Source organism: Entelurus aequoreus, linkage group LG07 (genome assembly GCF_033978785.1).
Source record: "Entelurus aequoreus isolate RoL-2023_Sb linkage group LG07, RoL_Eaeq_v1.1, whole genome shotgun sequence".
Taxonomy (NCBI): Eukaryota; Metazoa; Chordata; class Actinopteri; order Syngnathiformes; family Syngnathidae; genus Entelurus; species Entelurus aequoreus.
The window spans coordinates 48,112,752-48,131,362 of record NC_084737.1 but is presented as its reverse complement, the minus strand read 5'-3'; the positions used below and the strand labels follow the sequence as shown (position 1 = coordinate 48,131,362).

Here is an 18,611-nt window from a genome sequence, read left to right as displayed (position 1 = left end):
TGAGCCAAGTACTTGGTCAAGTACATATTATTATTATTATTCATTATTGAAATATTTATTGCACTTTGTTGTATATTTTTTACATGAGATTTCAAATTCATTTTCTCATTCATTATAAAACCTTAAATTTTTTAGACATTGCCAGTTGTCTTTAAAGTAATATAACAATTAATCAGAGCTGTTTGACTCCCTGACGGAGGAATTTAGTTAACAATAGAACTGGCACTCTTTGTTACTAAAAAAGTATTGCTTGTAAATCGAGAATTGTCTTGAATTGAGAAACAATTTTGAATTGAATCGTTAACCTCAGAATCACAATCGAAACGTGAGGTGTCCAAAGATACACACACCTAATATTTACAAATTGCGTGGAGGTGTGCATATGCAGGGATTCCAAAGTCTGAATTTTTTGTCAGAATTCCAAGCACAGTATTATATATGTGACACTGGATACTTATAATACTTTTGTCCATATAGTTACCGTATTTTTCAGACAATAAGTCGCTCCGTAGTATAAGTCGCACCGGCCGAAAATGCACAATAAAGAAGGAAAAAATCATATATACGTCGCACTGGAGTATAAATCGCATTTTTGGGGGAAATTTATTTGATAAAATCCAACACCAAGAATAAACATTTGAAAGGCAATTTAAAATAAATAAAGAATAGTGAACAACAGGCTGAATAAGTGTATGCCATATGACGCATTAATAACCAACTGAGAACGTGCCTGGTATGTTAACGTAACATATTATGGTAAGAGTCATTCAAATAACTATAACTTATAGAACATGCTATACGTTTACCAAACAATCTGTCACTCCCGATCGCTAAATCCGATGAAATCTTCCTCCCCGGTGTCGCCTCTGGTATGCGCCGTTTCCTTTCTTTCTGCTGCTCGATCGCTGCATATTTCACTACGTCCGGCTTGTAATCTGCAGTATATGATTTCCTTTTCGGTGCCATTTTAGTTCAGCCCTTCTCAGTTTTTATAAGTTACCGCCAATGTTGAAATAATCCATTTTAATAGCTACGGTTGTAGCAGCTGTTAGCATCCCATGACCCACAATGCACTTCTGCCATGACCCGCCCCCGCCGAATTCTTATTGGTTGACGTGTGTGACGATTGCTGACGTGTGTGTGACGATTGCGGACATTTGCTTCGTCTCTTACGAGAATGAGATAAATAATATTATTTGTTATTTTACAGTAATGTGTTAATAATTTCACACATAAATCGCTCCGGAGTATATGTCGCACACCCGGCCAAACTATGAAAAAAACTGCGATCTATAATCCGAAAAATACGGTATATGGTGACATTTACATTTGATATGCCATGGGTAACCTGGTGGTGTGCGTGCTTAGTATGCCTGCCTCACAGTCCGTAGGTGCTGGGTTTGAATTTTGCCTCCAACCCTTCTGTGTGGACTTTAAATCCGGTCAGCTTCTACAGTCTAAAACCTTGCATTCTGTATGAACTTTTAGCTCAAAAGGTGTTAGTCTGACTCGTCATCTGTCAATACAATATGTGCCGTTGATCCACCAGGAACTATTTTAAGTTGAAGTTGAAGTACCAATGATTGTCACACACACACTAGGTGTGGTGAGATTATCCTCTGCATTTGACCCATCACCCTCAACCCCTGGGAGGTGAGGGGAGCAGTGAGCAGCAGCCATGGCCGCGCCCGGGAATCATTTTGGCGATTTAACCCCTAATTCCAACCCTAGATGCTGAGTGGAGGTAATGGGTCCCATTTTTTATAGTCTTTGGTATGACTCGGGTTTGAACTCACGACCTACCGATCTCAGGGCGGACACTCTAACCACTAGGCCAAGGCATACCTCACTTGCCCACTCAAAATCACCTGGGAGAGTCTTCACTATTAAGAGGATATTGGTAAAAAATTAAGGAATGTGTACATCGACCATCTTGTGTCTGCTATTAAAAATCATTACACATTTTTGCTTTGACAATAGACAATAATTAATTGAAGTTTAAACTAACCTCTGTCTGCAGTGTATTTGCACGTTGCTCCTTAGCATTGAGTGACTCCTTTAGCACCTCAATGTGTTGCTTGCAGTCTGAATTCTGATTGGTTAGTGTTTCCAATTTGGTCTGCAGGGCTTGCATCTCGGACTCCTTCTTGTTGAGCTCTAGCTTCAGCTGCTCTATCTGACAGACGCACACAAACATGTGGTTAGTCATTCACGAGGGCACAGAAATGTACATATACAATAACACATTTTCTTATTATTACACTATGGCAGACAAATTCCTAGTAGCTTAAATAATTTGTGAATGCTTTGCTTGTTCTTAATGTTGAAAAAACAGTGGGAAGAAAACTTAATCCAGGAGACAGAGACATACAATCACACAATATGTTTTCCCAACATGTAAAAAAATCCCTTTCCTTCCCATCCCTTCAGAATTCAATAAAATGTGGACATCAAGAGGTCATGTGCAGCATCAAACAATTGATTGCTGATCTTTACCGCCACCAATTCATTTAGCTAAAGATAAGTTACTGGTGTAACAGTCTTTGCAACTACAAAACACATGAGAAATAATCAAGAGGTGGGTAGTAACACGCTACATTTACTCCGTTACATCTACTTGAGTAACTTTTGGGATAAATACTACTTCTAAGAGTAGTTTTAATGCAACATACTTTTACTTTTACTTGAGTATATTTATAGAGAAGAAACGCTACTTTTACTCCGCTCCATTTATCTACATTCAGCTTGCTACTCGCTACTGATTTTTATCGATCTGTTAATGCATGCTTTGTTTGTTTTGGTTTGTCAGACAGACCTTCAAAGTAGGATCTATCGCATGCCTGCGTTTCACCAATCAAATACAGTCACTGGTGACGTTTCACCAATAAAATGCAGTCACTGGTGACGTTGGACTCCGTTTCACCAATCAAACAGAGCTAGGCGGTCACATGTGTTGCACCTTTCCTGCTTCCGGTTCCCAGACCGTAGTCAAGTAGCGCAGGGGAGACACTCCTCCAGGACCGATGTATCTCGGTGGCAACACCCTTCACTCTACCCGGCAGTGGGTCTCCACAGCTCCGGACTCCAGGTTAAATGAGGAGTCCGGCGATTAGTTGCAAATCGTAACTTTATTGATGTCTGCACACAGCCAGTCCAACAAAACACTAGCCACTCCCCGCACTCACGCTATTGCTCCCTCAACTCGCTCGCCCACACACTCACTGACGTCGCTCACTTCACATGCTGTCACCTATTAAAGGGCCACACACAGCTCCTCTTTCTGCTGTAAAAATTGTGAATGATCCACTTGACACTCCTGTGGGGAAACTTTGTTTTGATCAGAAAAATAACAGAAAAATCCGCAGCTTATTCCAAAATGATTGTGTGTCTGTCTCCTATGTAATTACACTTTGGAATAATGTTGTGAATGACATCTGCTGGGTCAAAACATGGTCCCTTCCTAACAGGTATTTACTTACCAACAAAGTCAAAGAGATATCTTTTAAAATCATTGACCGTTATTACCCTGTAAAGACTGTGATGGTTAGATACAAGAAGGACATTGATGTTACCTGCACCTTATGTAACATGCATCCAGAGATTGTTAACCACCTGTTTTGGACTTGTGAAAGCACTCGATCACTATGGCAGGGCATCTGTCGCTTCATGCTGGACAATATTCATGACAAATTTGTGCTTTGTTTTAAAGATGTGATATTTGGTTTTACACTGTATGAAAAAACATTTGAAAATGAATTTTACCTTTGCAACCTCATTATACTATTGGCTAAGTTTTATATTCATAAAGGTAAGTTTCTCAATACCCGACCTGTTTTTTGTGCCTTTAAAAAAATGTAGAACTCTACATTAAAACACTCTCTACCTCTAACAACCAAAAAGCTGTGAAAACGATGATGCTATGTTCCAAATTTAAGTTATTTACTGAGATTGAGTGAGCCTATGGCTTTGCACTTTGTTTATTATATATATATATTTTTTGCATTCTATTTTAGTTACTTTGAATTTACAACCCCCTGGCGCTGTTTTGTACTGTTTTTGTACTTACTTTGATTATTATTTTCAACTGTTTGTAAATGTTGAAATTTATAAATAAAGGTTTATAAAAATAAAAAAAAATTAAAAAAATAAAAGGGCCACACACATATGCTACTCTCATAACACATGATTATCTGCACATAAAGTTTCAGCGGCAAACAACAACAATGGCAGAGACAACAACGAACGCAAACACCCCTGGCCTCACATAAAATCGATGTTCACGCTTCAGACAACCAAAAAAACAGTTATGTAATGCGTTGTCATATGTGTCTCCCCAAACAAGTGGACATTTTAGCTTACACGAACTCAACGTCAAGTTTGAGGAAGCACATCGCGGTAAGTAACGTTAGTAGATATTTTGGCTGTCACCGTAGGCTGATGTTAGCTTCCCTGCTATGAATCACTGTCAAATGTACATCGTGTGGGGACATTTATGAACGCACTGCAGCCGCATAGACTGACAGACAGACAAGAGACACACACACACACACACACGCAGAGTCGCACACACACTCACGCATGCATACAAACACCAATCAGAAGTGCACAGTGTGTTCTCAGGTGCAGCCCACACCTATCAGTTTATGGTTTGCGTAAAGGCGAACTTGTTATTTTCCTCTGCCTACTGAGCCTATGGTGCTGTTAAGTTGTTGTGGCTCAATTTGCCTTCATTTTTTTTTATTTTAATGTATTATTATTTAATATATTATTGTTTTAGTTGCTTAAGAGATATTCCTGGATCTGAATTTGTTCATTGCTATTTTTATGTTTTTGTGCATTATTTGTTGCCGTCATCATTAAACGAACAGGTTACTCATCAGTTACTCAGTACTTGAGTAGTTTTTTCACAACATACTTTTTACTTTGACTTCTCCTTACTTTTACTGGAGTAATAAAACTCTAAAGTAACAGTACTCTTACTTGAGTACAATTTCTGGCTACTCTACCCACCTCTGTAAATAATGCAGAACTGCATGAGACAGCGTAAGCAAAATGTTCACAGCGGAAATTAATAGCTGGAACAGAGAGAGCTTTCTGTGCTATGTTCAAAAGATTGTCATCTCATGACTTCTAGTGCCAAAAATGGAACAAGGTGATTGGGAGAGAGATTTCTGTAATTGCTGTAAAATTAAGACTGGACCAGCGCTTGCTTCCAAATACTTGCCCTAAAGAGTAGGAGCCAAAAGGAAGAAAAGTCAAGGTAATGGTGAGGTCAGAGAGCACGATATATTAGAGGAAAGAAAAAAAGAATGGATCAGTGCAAGACTAACAGTAATACGCTCAAATGTTAAAATTTGATATTGACTAATATGAGTACTTGTGCTTGTTCAGTGATCCAGGATTGCTAAGGAGAGAGTAGGAAGATGGGAGCTGGTCTGATAGAGGACACAAATGGGGATGAGGCCTGCTCCTCCAAAGACAAAAATATAAGAAAGCAAACATTTGTTTTGAGAGCAAAAGATAAATATTGTCACCTTGGTTCTCTCAAATCAAACACCTCTACATTAGACACCACCACATCCATTACCAGGCTATACCGTATAACCTTCAAATACTTACATTTATGCAAGTGTTTCTGTCTTGCTGAACACAGAAAGCCAAAGTATGGGAGTGTTAGCTAGGTTTATTGTTTTAGTTTTCTCTTGGATTGGATTCCCACTGCTCTGACAGCCCCATTCATAAGAACATCTAGTCAGTAATTGAATTAGGAACTTACCCTAATGCACTGACAAATGAGCCATCAAAAAAACATCAATGACTCAAAAAGAAAAAGTTTCACAATGGTCTGATTCATCATTAAAACAATATACGTTGTTGAACTCCTGACGAAACAAAAACCCCAACCTCAAAAAATTGGGCTTTAACGTTTTGCTGAGGAAGACATTTAGCGAGTCACAACTGTACAGCTACTATCACAAATAACTTTTTGCATTTGGGTCCCCACATTGCCAAAAAAAAAAAAAAATACACATTTCATTCGACAACTGTGTTCTTTTACATATTCACCATTTTCATTGTGTGAATGTGAGTATGAATGAAAGCCCCTGACTGATGACCAATCCTGGGTGTAGTCTGCCTTTTGTCCAAAGTAAACTATGATCGGCTCAAGTTCTCCTTAAATGGACAAACTTAAAGAACTGTGGGTACATTCTCTATGCTACCCAACCATGCGTTCGCTACATGCAAATAACTGGTTCTTGGACAGTTATTACTAAGTTTTTTATACCAGCATGCAACACTCAGGTCACACAATGCAGAGCTGTCTAAAATATTCTACCTTGGACTTTGTGAATTTAGAATGGCTCTTGTAGACCTCCACCTGCTTGAGCTCATCCTGCCTGTCATCAGGATGGAGCAGGCTGCTGGTCTTTAACATCTGGACTTCATCTTCTAAGTCTCTGATATTCCGCTCCAATGAAGAGATCTTGGTGTCCTGCATCCACAACAGCAGGCAGGCAAAGAGTGAGATCTGACTTTGATAAGAGACCATTTGTCTTATGTGTCAGCGATTAAGCACTCAGCTTTCTTTCAAGCTGTCCATTTGATCATCTACACCCTAATGGCTAAGATGGAGAAGTATGTTGTCCAAAAGGCTATTGTTCTTGGACTATCATACAGTTAGAAAATAGAAAGCTTTGGGTACACATATTGAGGTAGACTTGATCTTAAGGATACAAAACATTACTATGTACCACTTGCACATCAGAATAACCATTGTGTGTGACACAATCAACATTGTCCATGTTAAAAACACAGCACTACAACATCAATATTACCGTGTCACTGACAGAAACGGAAACCATTTTATGTTTTTCTAATCTCGGTATTGGTTGGTTTGGCCCTGGAATGATAGAACTATGGCATGTACTCATACAGCCACTTGGAAACTTTAAACATGCATTTAAACATATGTTAGGGTAGCAAGGTTCAGATAGCAGAGCGACCATCCAGAAACTTCAGGGTCCTTCACCGCTCCCAGTGCCACTAACACTAGTGTATAAATGTGAATGAATGTCTGTCTGCAAATTGTCAGCCACATTTTCATTAATCTACCCAAGGGCAGCTGTGGCTACAAAGATATAGTGAACAAAAATATAAACGCAACACTTTTGTTTTTGCTCCCATTTTTCATAAATTGAACTCAAAGATCTACAAACGTTTGTACAACTTTTACAATATACACAAAAGACCTATTCCTCTCAAATATTATTCACAAATGTCTTTAAATATGTGTTAGTGAGCACTTCTTCTTCGCCATGATAATCCACGCTACCTCACAGGTGTGGCATATCAAGATGCTGATTAAACAGCATGATTATTGCACAGGTGTGCCTTAGGCTGCCCATAATAAAAGGCTACTCTGAAATGTGAAGTTTTTTGGGGGGGGGGGTCAGAAAAGCAGTCAGCATCTGGTGTGACCACCATTTGCCTCACGCAGTGCAACGCATCTCCTTCACATAGAGTTGATCAGATTGTTGATTGTGGCCTGTGGAATGATGGTCCACTCCTTTTCAATGGCTGTGCGAAGTTGCTGGATATTGGCAGAAATTGGAACACGCTGTCGTATACGCCAGTCCACAACATCCCAAACATGCTCAATGGATGACATGTCCGGTGAGTATGCTGGCCATGCAATAACTGGGATGTTTTCAGTTTCCAGGAATTGTGTACAGAGTCTTGCAACATGGGGCTGTGCATTGTCATTCTGCAACATGAGGTGATGGTCTCCAGGGAATGGCACAACAAAGGGCCTCAGGATCTCGTCACTGTATCTCTGTGCATTCAAAAAGCCATCAATAAAATGCATTTGCGTTTTTTGTCTATAACATACGACTGCCCATAACATAACTTCATGGGTTACTCAATTCACAATGTTGACATCAGCAAACCGGTCTCCCACACGACGCCACACACGCTGTCTGCCATCTGCCCTGAACAGTGAAAACCGGGATTCATCCATGAAGAGAATACCTCCCCAACGTGCCAGACGCCATCGAATGTGAGCATTTGCCCACTCAAGTCGGTTACGATGAGGAACTGCAGTCACGTCAAGACCCCGATGAGGATGATGAGCATGCAGATGAGCTTCCCTGAGACGGTTTCTCACAGTTTGTGCAGAAATTATTTGTTTATGCAAACCAATTGTTGCAGCAGCTGTCTGGGTGACTGGTCTCAGACGATCATGGAGGTGCACCTGCTAGATGTGGGGGTCATGGGCTGGTGTGGTTACACATGGTCTGCGGTTGTGAGGCCGGTGGGATGTACTGTTCTTTGAAACGCCTTTGGAGACGGCTTATGGTAGATAAAAGAACAATCAATACAGCTCTGGTGGACATTCCTGCAGTCAGCATGCCAACTGCACGCTCCCTCGAAACTTTCAACATTTGTGGCACTGTGCTGTGTGATAAAACACCTTTGCAATATTCATGCTGTTTAATCAGCATTTTGATATGCAAACACCTGTGAGGTGGGATGGATTATCTCGTCAAAGAAAAAATAATACCGTATTTTTATGACTATAAGTCGCAGTTTTTTTTTTTCATAGTTTGGCCGGGCGTGCGACTTATACTCAGGAGCGACTTGTGTGAAATTATTTACACATTACCGTAAAATATAAAATAATATTATTTAGCTCATTCACGTAAGAGACTAGACGTATAAGATTTCATCGGATTTAGCGATTAGGAGTGTCAGATTGTTTGGTAAACGTATAGCATGTTCTATATGTTATAGTAATTTGAATGACTCTTACCATAATATGTTACGTTAACATACCAGGCACGTTCTCAGTTGGTTATTTATGCGTCATATAACGTACACTTATTCAGCCTGTTGTTCACTATTCTTTATTTATTTTAAATTGCCTTTCAAATGTCTATTCTTGGTGTTAGGTTTTATCAAATAAATGTCCCCAAAAAATGCGACTCATACTCCAGTGCGACTTATATGTTTTTTCCCTTCTTTATTATGCATTTTCGGCAGGTGCGACTTATACTCCGGAGCGACTTATACTCCGAAAAATACGGTAACTAACACAGATTTAGACAGATCTGTCAACAATATTTGAGAGAAATAGGTCTTTTGTGTGTCTAGTAAAATTTTTAGATGTTTGAGTTCAACTCGTGAAAAATGGGAGCAAAAACAAGTGTTGCGTTTATATTTTTGTTCAGTGTAGATTACCACTACCAATGTTTGAGCAATACAACACGTATTTGGTTAAACATAACTGATGCGTACTACTGTATGCAGGCGTGTTTTTTACGAGTCAGTCATAACGAAGGACAAAGTTCCAGATCTACAGTATCCAAACTTAAATAACTGTCTTCTTAACTTTCCATCATCCTACAATTGTCATGTCTGTGTTCATGTTTTTGTTTGGCCATGTGCTGTTTTGTTTTTTGGACACTTCCTTAGTTCCTGGTTTCACTTCCTGGTTTTGTTTGTCACCATAGCAACCATTAGTTTCACCTGTTCCACGTTTGGACTCACACACACCTGTCTCACGTTTTCACAGTCATGTCATGCACCTGTTCACAGTTAGTCACGCACCTGTTTTCACTTTTCATGTCACTATATAGGCTTTTCTGTTTCTGTTGTTCGTCCTGGCGACATCACCCATTCATGCCATGTTCACAGTTCCTTGTCACGTAAGTTTTTGTTTAATGTTCATAGTTCTCCGCCATTGTGCGCGCCTTTTGTTTGTACCTTTTGTTTGAGTTTATAGTAATAATTAAACTATGTCTTTACCTGCACGCCACGTCCGTTCCAATTCTTTTGCACCACGGGAGAGCAAACCACGCCAAAGACCAAGTCTTGACAGATGTCGCCAGCACGAGAGCTCTCCCGCAAAAAAATGGGACAATTTTGACGAGGTAACGTGGGAGGTCCTGCGCGCCATGGAAGCCGAGACACTCCGCCATTCCCCCATGGAGCGCAGGGATCTCATGTGGGGTCCGACCGGCAAACTGGTGCCGATCAGCTCCCTTTGGTCCGAGGATGGCGCTGCGTCACCGCAGTCCCGGAAGCGCCGCTCCCAACGAAGGACGTCAGGGAGGGCTTCCACAAGCATTGGAAAGGACGCATCGTTCCCGCAAGCTCCTCCCCCTCCGGGCGGAAACGAGCTGCAGCCAGCCCGGCTTCCCCAGGACGACGTCACGCCGCTGCCAGTGGGTGACGTCATGGATTTTTTTCCCCTGAACTCTTTTTCTTGTCAGCCACATCCAACCAAAGACTCTAAATCCATGATTAAATATTACCAAGACATGTTTTTAGAAATCAGATCCTGTCAATCACAGTCACCCAATTTTCATGCCCCGCCCCCCAGGACTCATGCCACGCCCAAGTCAGAAATTTTTTTTTCACCCACAAAAGCCCAGGTGGGGGGGAACGAAAGACCTTTTGGACAATTTAGAGGGGAGGATTCTGCCCTCCTCCTGAACCCCCTCCGCCCACCCCAAAAGACGGTTCCAGACCGCGGGGAGCGCGTCTGGGATCCGCTCCTTGAGGGGGGGGCTAGGGCTGGGAATTGTTCAGGTGGGGTGGGTCAGCATCGTCACGCCAAGCCACAGCCTCCAGCACGACCACCACCACCTGTCTTTCGACCTGCCAAGCCACAGCCACCAGCACGACCCCCACCACCTGTCTTTCGTCACGCCAAGCCACAGCCTCCAGCACGACCCCCACCACCTGTCTTTCGACCTGCCAAGCCACAGCCACCAGCACGGCCGCCACCACCAGTTTTTCGACCATGCCAAGATCCACCTGCTCCACGCCCAGCTCCACGCCAAGCGCCACCAGTACCTGCTCCACGCCAAGCGCCACCAGTACCTGCTCCACGCCAAGCGCCACCAGTACCTGCTCCACGCCAAGCGCCACCAGTACCTGCTCCACGCCAAGCGCCACCAGTACCTGCTCCACGCCAAGCGCCGCCAGTGCCTGCTCCACGCCAAGCGCCGCCAGTCGCAGCCCCACGCCGCCAAGTGCCGCCAGTCGCAGCCCCACGCCGCCAAGTGCCGCCCGTGGCTGCCCCACGCCGCCAAGTGCCGCCCGTGGCTGCCCCACGCCGCCAAGTGCCGCCCGTGGCTGCCCCACGCCGCCAAGTGCCGCCCGTGGCTGCCCCACGCCGCCAAGTGCCGCCCGTGGCTGCCCCACGCCGCCAAGTGCCGCCCGTGGCTGCCCCACGCCGCCAAGTGCCGCCCGTGGCTGCCCCACGCCGCCAAGTGCCGCCCGTGGCTGCCCCACGCCGCCAAGTGCCGCCCGTGGCTGCCCCACGCCGCCAAGTGCCGCCCGTGGCTGCCCCACGCCGCCAAGACCAAAGCCAAGACCAAGACCCGCCAAGTGACCAAGACCAAGAATCGCCAAGTGACCAAGAATCGCCAAGTGACCAAGAACCGCCAAGTGACCAAGAACCGCCAAGTGACCAAGAACCGCCAAGTGACCAAGAACCGCCAAGTGACCAAGAACCGCCAAGTGACCAAGAACCGCCAAGTGACCAAGACCAAGAACCGCCAAGTGACCAAGACCAAGACCCGCCAAGTGACCAAGACCAAGACCCGCCAAGTGACCAAGACCCGCCAAGTGACCAAGACCAAGACCCGCCAAGTGTCCAAGACCAAGACCAACCACGCCAAGTCCAAGACCAAGACCAAGACCCAGACCCTCGCCAAGACCAAGACCAAGACCCATGCCAAGACCAAGACCCTCGTCAAGACCCGCCACGCCAAGCTTCGCCGCCTGACGCACCACGCCAAGCTTCGCCGCCTGCCACGACAACGCGCCCACCTCCTCGTCGGCCAAGGATGTGGCCATTCCATGGGCGTCCGCCACGCCAGGTGCGCCGACCTCCTCGTCTGCCACGAATGTGGCCATTCCCAGGTCGCCCACCTCGTCAGGTTCAGCGGCGGTCTACCCGCCGCCGCCACCTGACTCTGCCCCGGTGGATTCGGGGACACCTGGTCTGGCGACCCACCGCCATGTCCCCCTCCCCCCCTCCCATGACTCTTGATCCTGTTTTTTGTTTTTGGACATCTGGGATCTGTCCGTAAGGGGGGGGTTCTGTCATGTCTGTGTTCATGTTTTTGTTTGGCCATGTGCTGTTTTGTTTTTTGGACACTTCCTTAGTTCCTGGTTTCACTTCCTGGTTTTGTTTGTCACCATAGCAACCATTAGTTTCACCTGTTCCACGTTTGGACTCACACACACCTGTCTCACGTTTTCACAGTCATGTCATGCACCTGTTCACAGTTAGTCACGCACCTGTTTTCACTTTTCATGTCACTATATAGGCTTTTCTGTTTCTGTTGTTCGTCCTGGCGACATCACACATTCATGCCATGTTCACAGTTCCTTGTCACGTAAGTTTTTGTTTAATGTTCATAGTTCTCCGCCATTGTGCGCGCCTTTTGTTTTTTCCTAGTCAAGTTTTTTACCTCCGCTGTGAGCGCCTTTTGTTTGTACCTTTTGTTTGAGTTTATAGTAATAATTAAACTATGTCTTTACCTGCACGCCACGTCCGTTCCAATTCTTTTGCACCACGGGAGAGCAAACCACGCCAAAGACCAAGTCTTGACAACAATCTTTTGTCGAACAGAAATTCTCCTCTTTCTCCCTACGAATACAGTAACTTGCAGTATTCTAGCATTATTCTAGCATCACCTGCTCAGTGGCTTAGTGGTTAGAGTGTCCGCCCTGAGATCGGTAGGTCGTGAGTTCATACCCCGGCCAAGTCATACCAAAGACTATAAAAAATGGGACCCATTACCTCCACTCAGCATCAAGGGTTGGAATTGGGGGTTAAATTGCCAAAATTATTCCCGGGCGCAGCCACCGCTGCTGCTCGCTGCTCCCCTCACCTCCCAGGGGGTCATCAAGGGTGAAGGGTCAAATGCAGAAAATAATTTCGCCACACCTAGTGTGTGTGTGACAATCATGGGTACTTTAACTTTAATTTAATTAGAGCAACAATTCCATGTCACATTTTGACATATCAACATCAGCCTTTTGTTTATCGGTATCTGCATTTTTATTTTCTAATATTGATAAAGAATAGTAGCATTTAACCTCTATTATCATCAATATTATCATTTGAAATGTAACAATCATCAAACAAGCGTCTACCTTTTTTAAAACCGGTCAATTTGACTTAGATGCAGTTGTGGGTGTTCGGTGCGCATTATCCCGCGCCCACAGCGCCATCGGGTTGGTTACGCAAAGTGCGCACGAAGGAGAGACAACGCCAATCAGAAGCCGAGGCATTTTCCGTTGGTTACGCAAACCACGCACCAGTAAGAGGCAGAGCCAATCCAAGCCAAGGGCTTAGGCAGGTTCATCAAACTCACGGCGGAAAAGTGTACAGATGTGTCTGCTTCTGCAAATTAGGGCTGCTAAAATATTAGAGCATCTTAAAACCCTGCTAAAAACCCAATAATTTCATAAGCATTCCGCAAATAACACCTAGGTTTTATATTGTTTTTACCTCAAGAGTTTTTTAACAAAAATATGCTATCATTTGATACTGCTTATCATATTAGTCATTGTTTTTATTGCTTTTATTGTGCCCTGTGCAGCACTTCGGTCAACTTAAGTTGTTTTAATGTGCTACATATATATAAAAAGTTTGACTTGACATGAGTCAACGCAAAATTGGAAAGCTCTCACAAAATTGTAATAAACATCCCAGTCCTCTACATGTCAGAACTATTATTAATATTATTTTTTCTGAAAAAACTTAAGCGGCGGCTCTGCTAGCTCATAGTACCTTACGACACGTCTGTGAATCACTTCATAAAAAGCTGCTGAAATTATTGACATGGAAACAGTCCGTTGGCGTAGAAGCATATTTGTGTGATTGAGAGAGAGATTAAAGAACTCAAACTAAAGTCAGTCTAGTTTTATTGCAGGGACCCACGAAGGACCCATTTATACTGCACATCAAATCTGATTTTTTTTGCCCTCAAGTGAAACAGATCGGATTTCTTTTGCCAGTCTAAACGGTCCAAAGTGCTTCAAATCCGATTGAAATCCACATCCATCCATTTACCACCGCTTGTCCCTCTCCAGGTCGTGGGGCTGCTGGAGCCTATTCCAGCTGCACTTGGGAGGAAAATTATCAAAAAGCATAATCCTCACAAAGAAACGGTATGGGAAAGGACCAGGTGTCTCTTCGTGTCGTTTTCGCCACCTCTAGGTCCTAAATGGCTATCAAAGTGTACCAACTTGTCGGAATAGATCCTCAGACTTCTTCTGTCCAGGTGAGATGCATGATTTCTGATCTAAAATAAACTTCCAGGGAGCAAGGAAGCGAGGACACACTTGACCAGTCGATCAAGTCAAAATTATACACAGGCTTGTGATCACAGCGACGCTAAAAATAGTTTGTCTGCGTTAGCGCTTATAATAATAATATCACAAATACTTGGTGAATATTCATATCACGAAATGTAAATGGAGTATTGTTGGCGGTTTTTGAATGGTTATTTATTGGATTTTATGGGCGAAATAGAGGAGCTGCAATTGGCTCCACTGTAAGGAGACTTTTATTTACGATTATGTACAAGTTAGAATGCATTAAAAAAAAGTCCATCTGTCATCACCATAAGGATTGTGAACAATAGGCAAGTGCAGTTCCCCTTTAACAGACATAAAAAGATTACAACCCTCACAGATATATTACACTATATACAGTATATCCATTTATACATTATCCATCCATCCATTTTCTTCTGCTTATCCGAGGTCGAGTCGCGGGGGCAGCAGCCTAAGCAGAGACGCTCAGACTTCCCTCTCCCCAGCCACTTTGTCTAGCTCCTCCCGGGGGATCCCGAGGCGTTCCCAGGCCAGCCGGGAGACATAGTCTTCCCAACGTGTCCTGGGTCTTCCCTGTGGCCTCCTGACGGTCGGACGTGCCCTAAACACCTCCCTAGGGAGGCGTTCGGGTGGCATCCTGACCAGATGCCCGAAACCACCTCATCTGGCTCCTCTCGATGTGGAGGAGCAGCGGCTTTACTTTGAGCTCCCCCCGGATGACAGAGCTTCTCACCCTATCTCTAAGGGAGAGCCCCGCCACCCGACGGAGGAAACTTATTTCGGCTGCTTGTACCCGAGATCTTGTCCTTTCAGTCATAACCCAAAGCTCATGACCATAGGTGAGGATGGGAACGTAGATCGACCAGTAAATTGAGAGCTTTGCCTTCCGGCTCAGCTCCTTCTTCACTACAACGGATTGATACAGCGTCCGCATTATTGAAAACGCAGCACCGATCCGCCTGTCGAGCTCATGATCCACTCTTCCCTCACTCGTGAACAAGACTTCAAGGTACTTGAACTCCTCCACATGGGGAAAGATCTCCTCCCCAACTTGGAGATGGCACTACGCCCTTTCCCTGGCGAGAACTATACTTAAAATAATTTTCATGTAAAAAAAACACTAATTTTTAATGTGTGGCGACCGAATCTATGGTGCCAACTTTTATATTATTTTGTAGTATTAGCGACTTCCTTGTTTGTTTACGGCTTCCAGTCAACTTCCTTTGTTTTCACTTTATCGAACTGCGCATGCAAGTGACGTCGAGGCTAAATTAGAGCGACATTGGGGCCTGGTATCGGGACAATCCTAGACCACTGTCAATCAGAGTTTCTCATTGCCTCCTCTAAACAGGGGAAACAGATACAGACACATGCCTGAATAGGATGCTCCAACACTGGCAACTAATATGTATGTATGAGGGAATGAAAGAATCTGCCATAGACAAGTTCTGGGGTTGTTTAGCTGCTTGTGTTCATACATACGTTGAATGCTAAACCTTGGACGAGAAGAGAAAGTTAATTCAATAAATGAAAGCAGATTGCATGATGCCATCAGCACAAGCCACAGGCAACATGTAAGCATCTGACCTCTATTACTATCTTACCCAGAACATGGTGCTGCAAATACCCTCCAAAAGCATGCACAAACCATGCAAATTTCCATGCACACTCACAGAAATATGTTGTGATTTTAACTTAGTTCAAACTACTTTGTATTCCTTTGCTCGAATGCAACATCACTCACAAATATTGAATCAATTTCATTGCTTCTTGTGGATTTCTGTAAAATAAACTATACTTTATGGTCTGATGTGTTGCCGTAGCATTCACTTAAAGAAAAGACCCTCATAGAAAGAAGAAAAGATTGACTGATTGACTGGTTAATGGATTGATTCCAAAAGGGCACTGCATTCCAATGAAAACAGAAATATCAAGAAATGAGCACTGGCTACTGTACCTGCCATACAATATCAGGATCAAAACAGAAATGAGGTGTGGTATTCTGTAATCACAAAGTAAAAGTTCTCAATGCACATTACAGATTTGACAAACAGAATTCCCTCTTTTGCCTTAATATTCCATCCATCCATCCATTTTCTACCGCTTGTCCCTTTTGGGGTCGCGGGAGGTGCTGGAGCCTATCTCAGCTGCATTCGGGCGAAAGGCGGGGTACACCCTGGACAAGTCGCCACCTCATCGCAGGGCCAATAATATTCATAACAGCAATAAAAGACAGTGTCATTAAATACAATATGTTTTCTCATAGCAGCCCAGCCAGACTTGCAGTATGTCAACTAATGGTGTGTTTGTTTCACCTCCAGTGAATTCAGTCAAATTGAATCCTTCCCATATGCATTTAGTTTGGACATGTCCACCTTGCACATGTGCATTTTGTTAATAGGCAGGTAAAGAAAAAATGTATGTGCTAAAACTAAATAGTGTGTTAGTGTGCGTGCATGTGCGTGTGTTTGTGTGAGAGAGTTTGTGCTTGGGTGTGTGGTTTGCACACCTTCACATATGGGCTCAGGCGATTGCATTTTTCACAGCCCTATTGGGAACTAACTGATCATATGTACAATTGCATGGGTGAGTAATAAACTTTACGTGGCCACGGACACCAATGCAATCATCACTCGGCAAAAGTAACAATAACTTTGTTTTCCTTTGTCTACATTTGGGACAGTGGCAACTCTTCTATTTCAGCTCACGTTACAGCAGAGCTTTTAAATAATTAAAGTTGTGTGGTGGGTGATTAACAAATCACCCCCTGTATGCTCTAAAACAACAGTCAATAATTGTTTTCATTATTACACACCAGTATGTTTATGAATTAAGCTAAACTATTAACAAAGTAGACATAGACATAGCAACTTGTTACTTCAGGCATTACATTCTCTGATGTCATACCTTGATATCAAAGACAGTCTGCAGAGCCCTGGTCTTAGCTGGGTCAGACTGTTGGTTACGTCGATGAAGCTCTTGAGGAGGAACCCGATAAAAACAAGCTTGACGGTTCATCATCTTTGTGCCAGGTACACAACGCCAACAGCTCCTCGCACTTAATGAAAAGCTCTCTAACTGTTGTCTGTCAAAGAGCATGTACTGTTCTTATACTTAAGCTACTTCTTGGTCCGAACCTCACCCCAAGATGTATGCCCTTACCTCTTCACTTTTTTTTCTTCTGCTCTCTGTCTGTCCGTCCATAGGTTGGATACACAATGAAATAGAGGTCATATGATCTACAGTATAATACTCTCAGCGTGTCTCAATTATACGCTGGTCAGTCTGTTCCCAGGCTTTCTCAAAGATGTTTGTCACGTTTACATTTATGCAGTAGCACCTTCTGACTGCGCATGCTCTTAACTATCTTCTATTAATAATTAATGCTAGCATTTATTTGTAATGATCCCTACACAAACTACTCAAACTAAGTAGGCACACACACAAATATTGTAGGTTACAACAAATAAAGGGGAGTATTTGGTCCTGCACTGAATTATTTGTTAGTTAAATCCGTTAAACTCTTGAAAGAAGTAGTATTTATTATAGCTACTTATTGTGGCTCCTTAGTGGGTAAAAAGGACAAGGACAAGACAGATGTCAACATGATTAAATGCAAACACAAAACTAATTTCCTTAGTTGTTAATAAACACTGGCCTGTTATAGTCGCCCAGTCCATCCATCCGTGTTTTATACTGCTTATCCTATCAAGATCATAGGAAAGCTGTAGTCTATCCCCATTTACACCTTCTATCAGTGCTCACCAAGAGCCCTTCTACAGTAAACGGCTTGATGAGTCATAGTGTTGATTAAATCTACTGGTATTACATAATCTACAGTTTGTACATACATGCACTGTAGAGACCGGTTGCAAGAGAGTTAATATGTCAGACAACACTTCCGATATTGGTTCTCAATTATTATATTTAATGCCTCATTCTTTTATGGGGACAGAAATGTTTTCGCAACCCCCTGAATTGATTTGTTATTGAGAACATGATATGTATTTTTGCAGCTGTACAAACCACTATTTGAGTTGCTGAAACCAACTTTCTGCATACAAATACCTGATTATTAAAATACAGCCATGGTCAACCCAAGGGCCATCTATGCTTTGTTGTATTTCCTAATTTCCTAAGTTTTTATTTTCGTTATAGTCACCTATTTTCCTCGCCTCTGACTAGGGTTGCGAAGGAGTGGAAAGTTTACGGTAAATTTCCGGAAATTTATCACGGGAAGTTAAGCT

General features: G+C 43.2%; 1 protein-coding gene across 10 annotated transcripts in view; it reads right to left on the bottom strand.

Annotated features, from left to right (window-relative positions):
• The window catches only part of LOC133653943 (ERC protein 2), a 421,278-nt gene that overhangs the window by 351,903 nt on the left and 50,764 nt on the right, over nt 1-18,611 (bottom strand). For 6 of the 10 annotated variants that reach the window (XM_062053792.1, XM_062053798.1, XM_062053794.1 and 3 more), the window contains 3 exons: nt 16,322-16,366; nt 6,338-6,493; nt 2,009-2,176 (listed from right to left, as the gene is read on the bottom strand). In XM_062053792.1, the coding sequence (XP_061909776.1) occupies nt 2,009-2,176; nt 6,338-6,493; nt 16,322-16,366 (369 nt within the window). The remainder of the gene's footprint in view (nt 1-2,008; nt 2,177-6,337; nt 6,494-16,321; nt 16,367-18,611) is intronic. The other 4 variants (XM_062053795.1, XM_062053797.1, XM_062053800.1 and 1 more) reach the window with 2 other exon arrangements.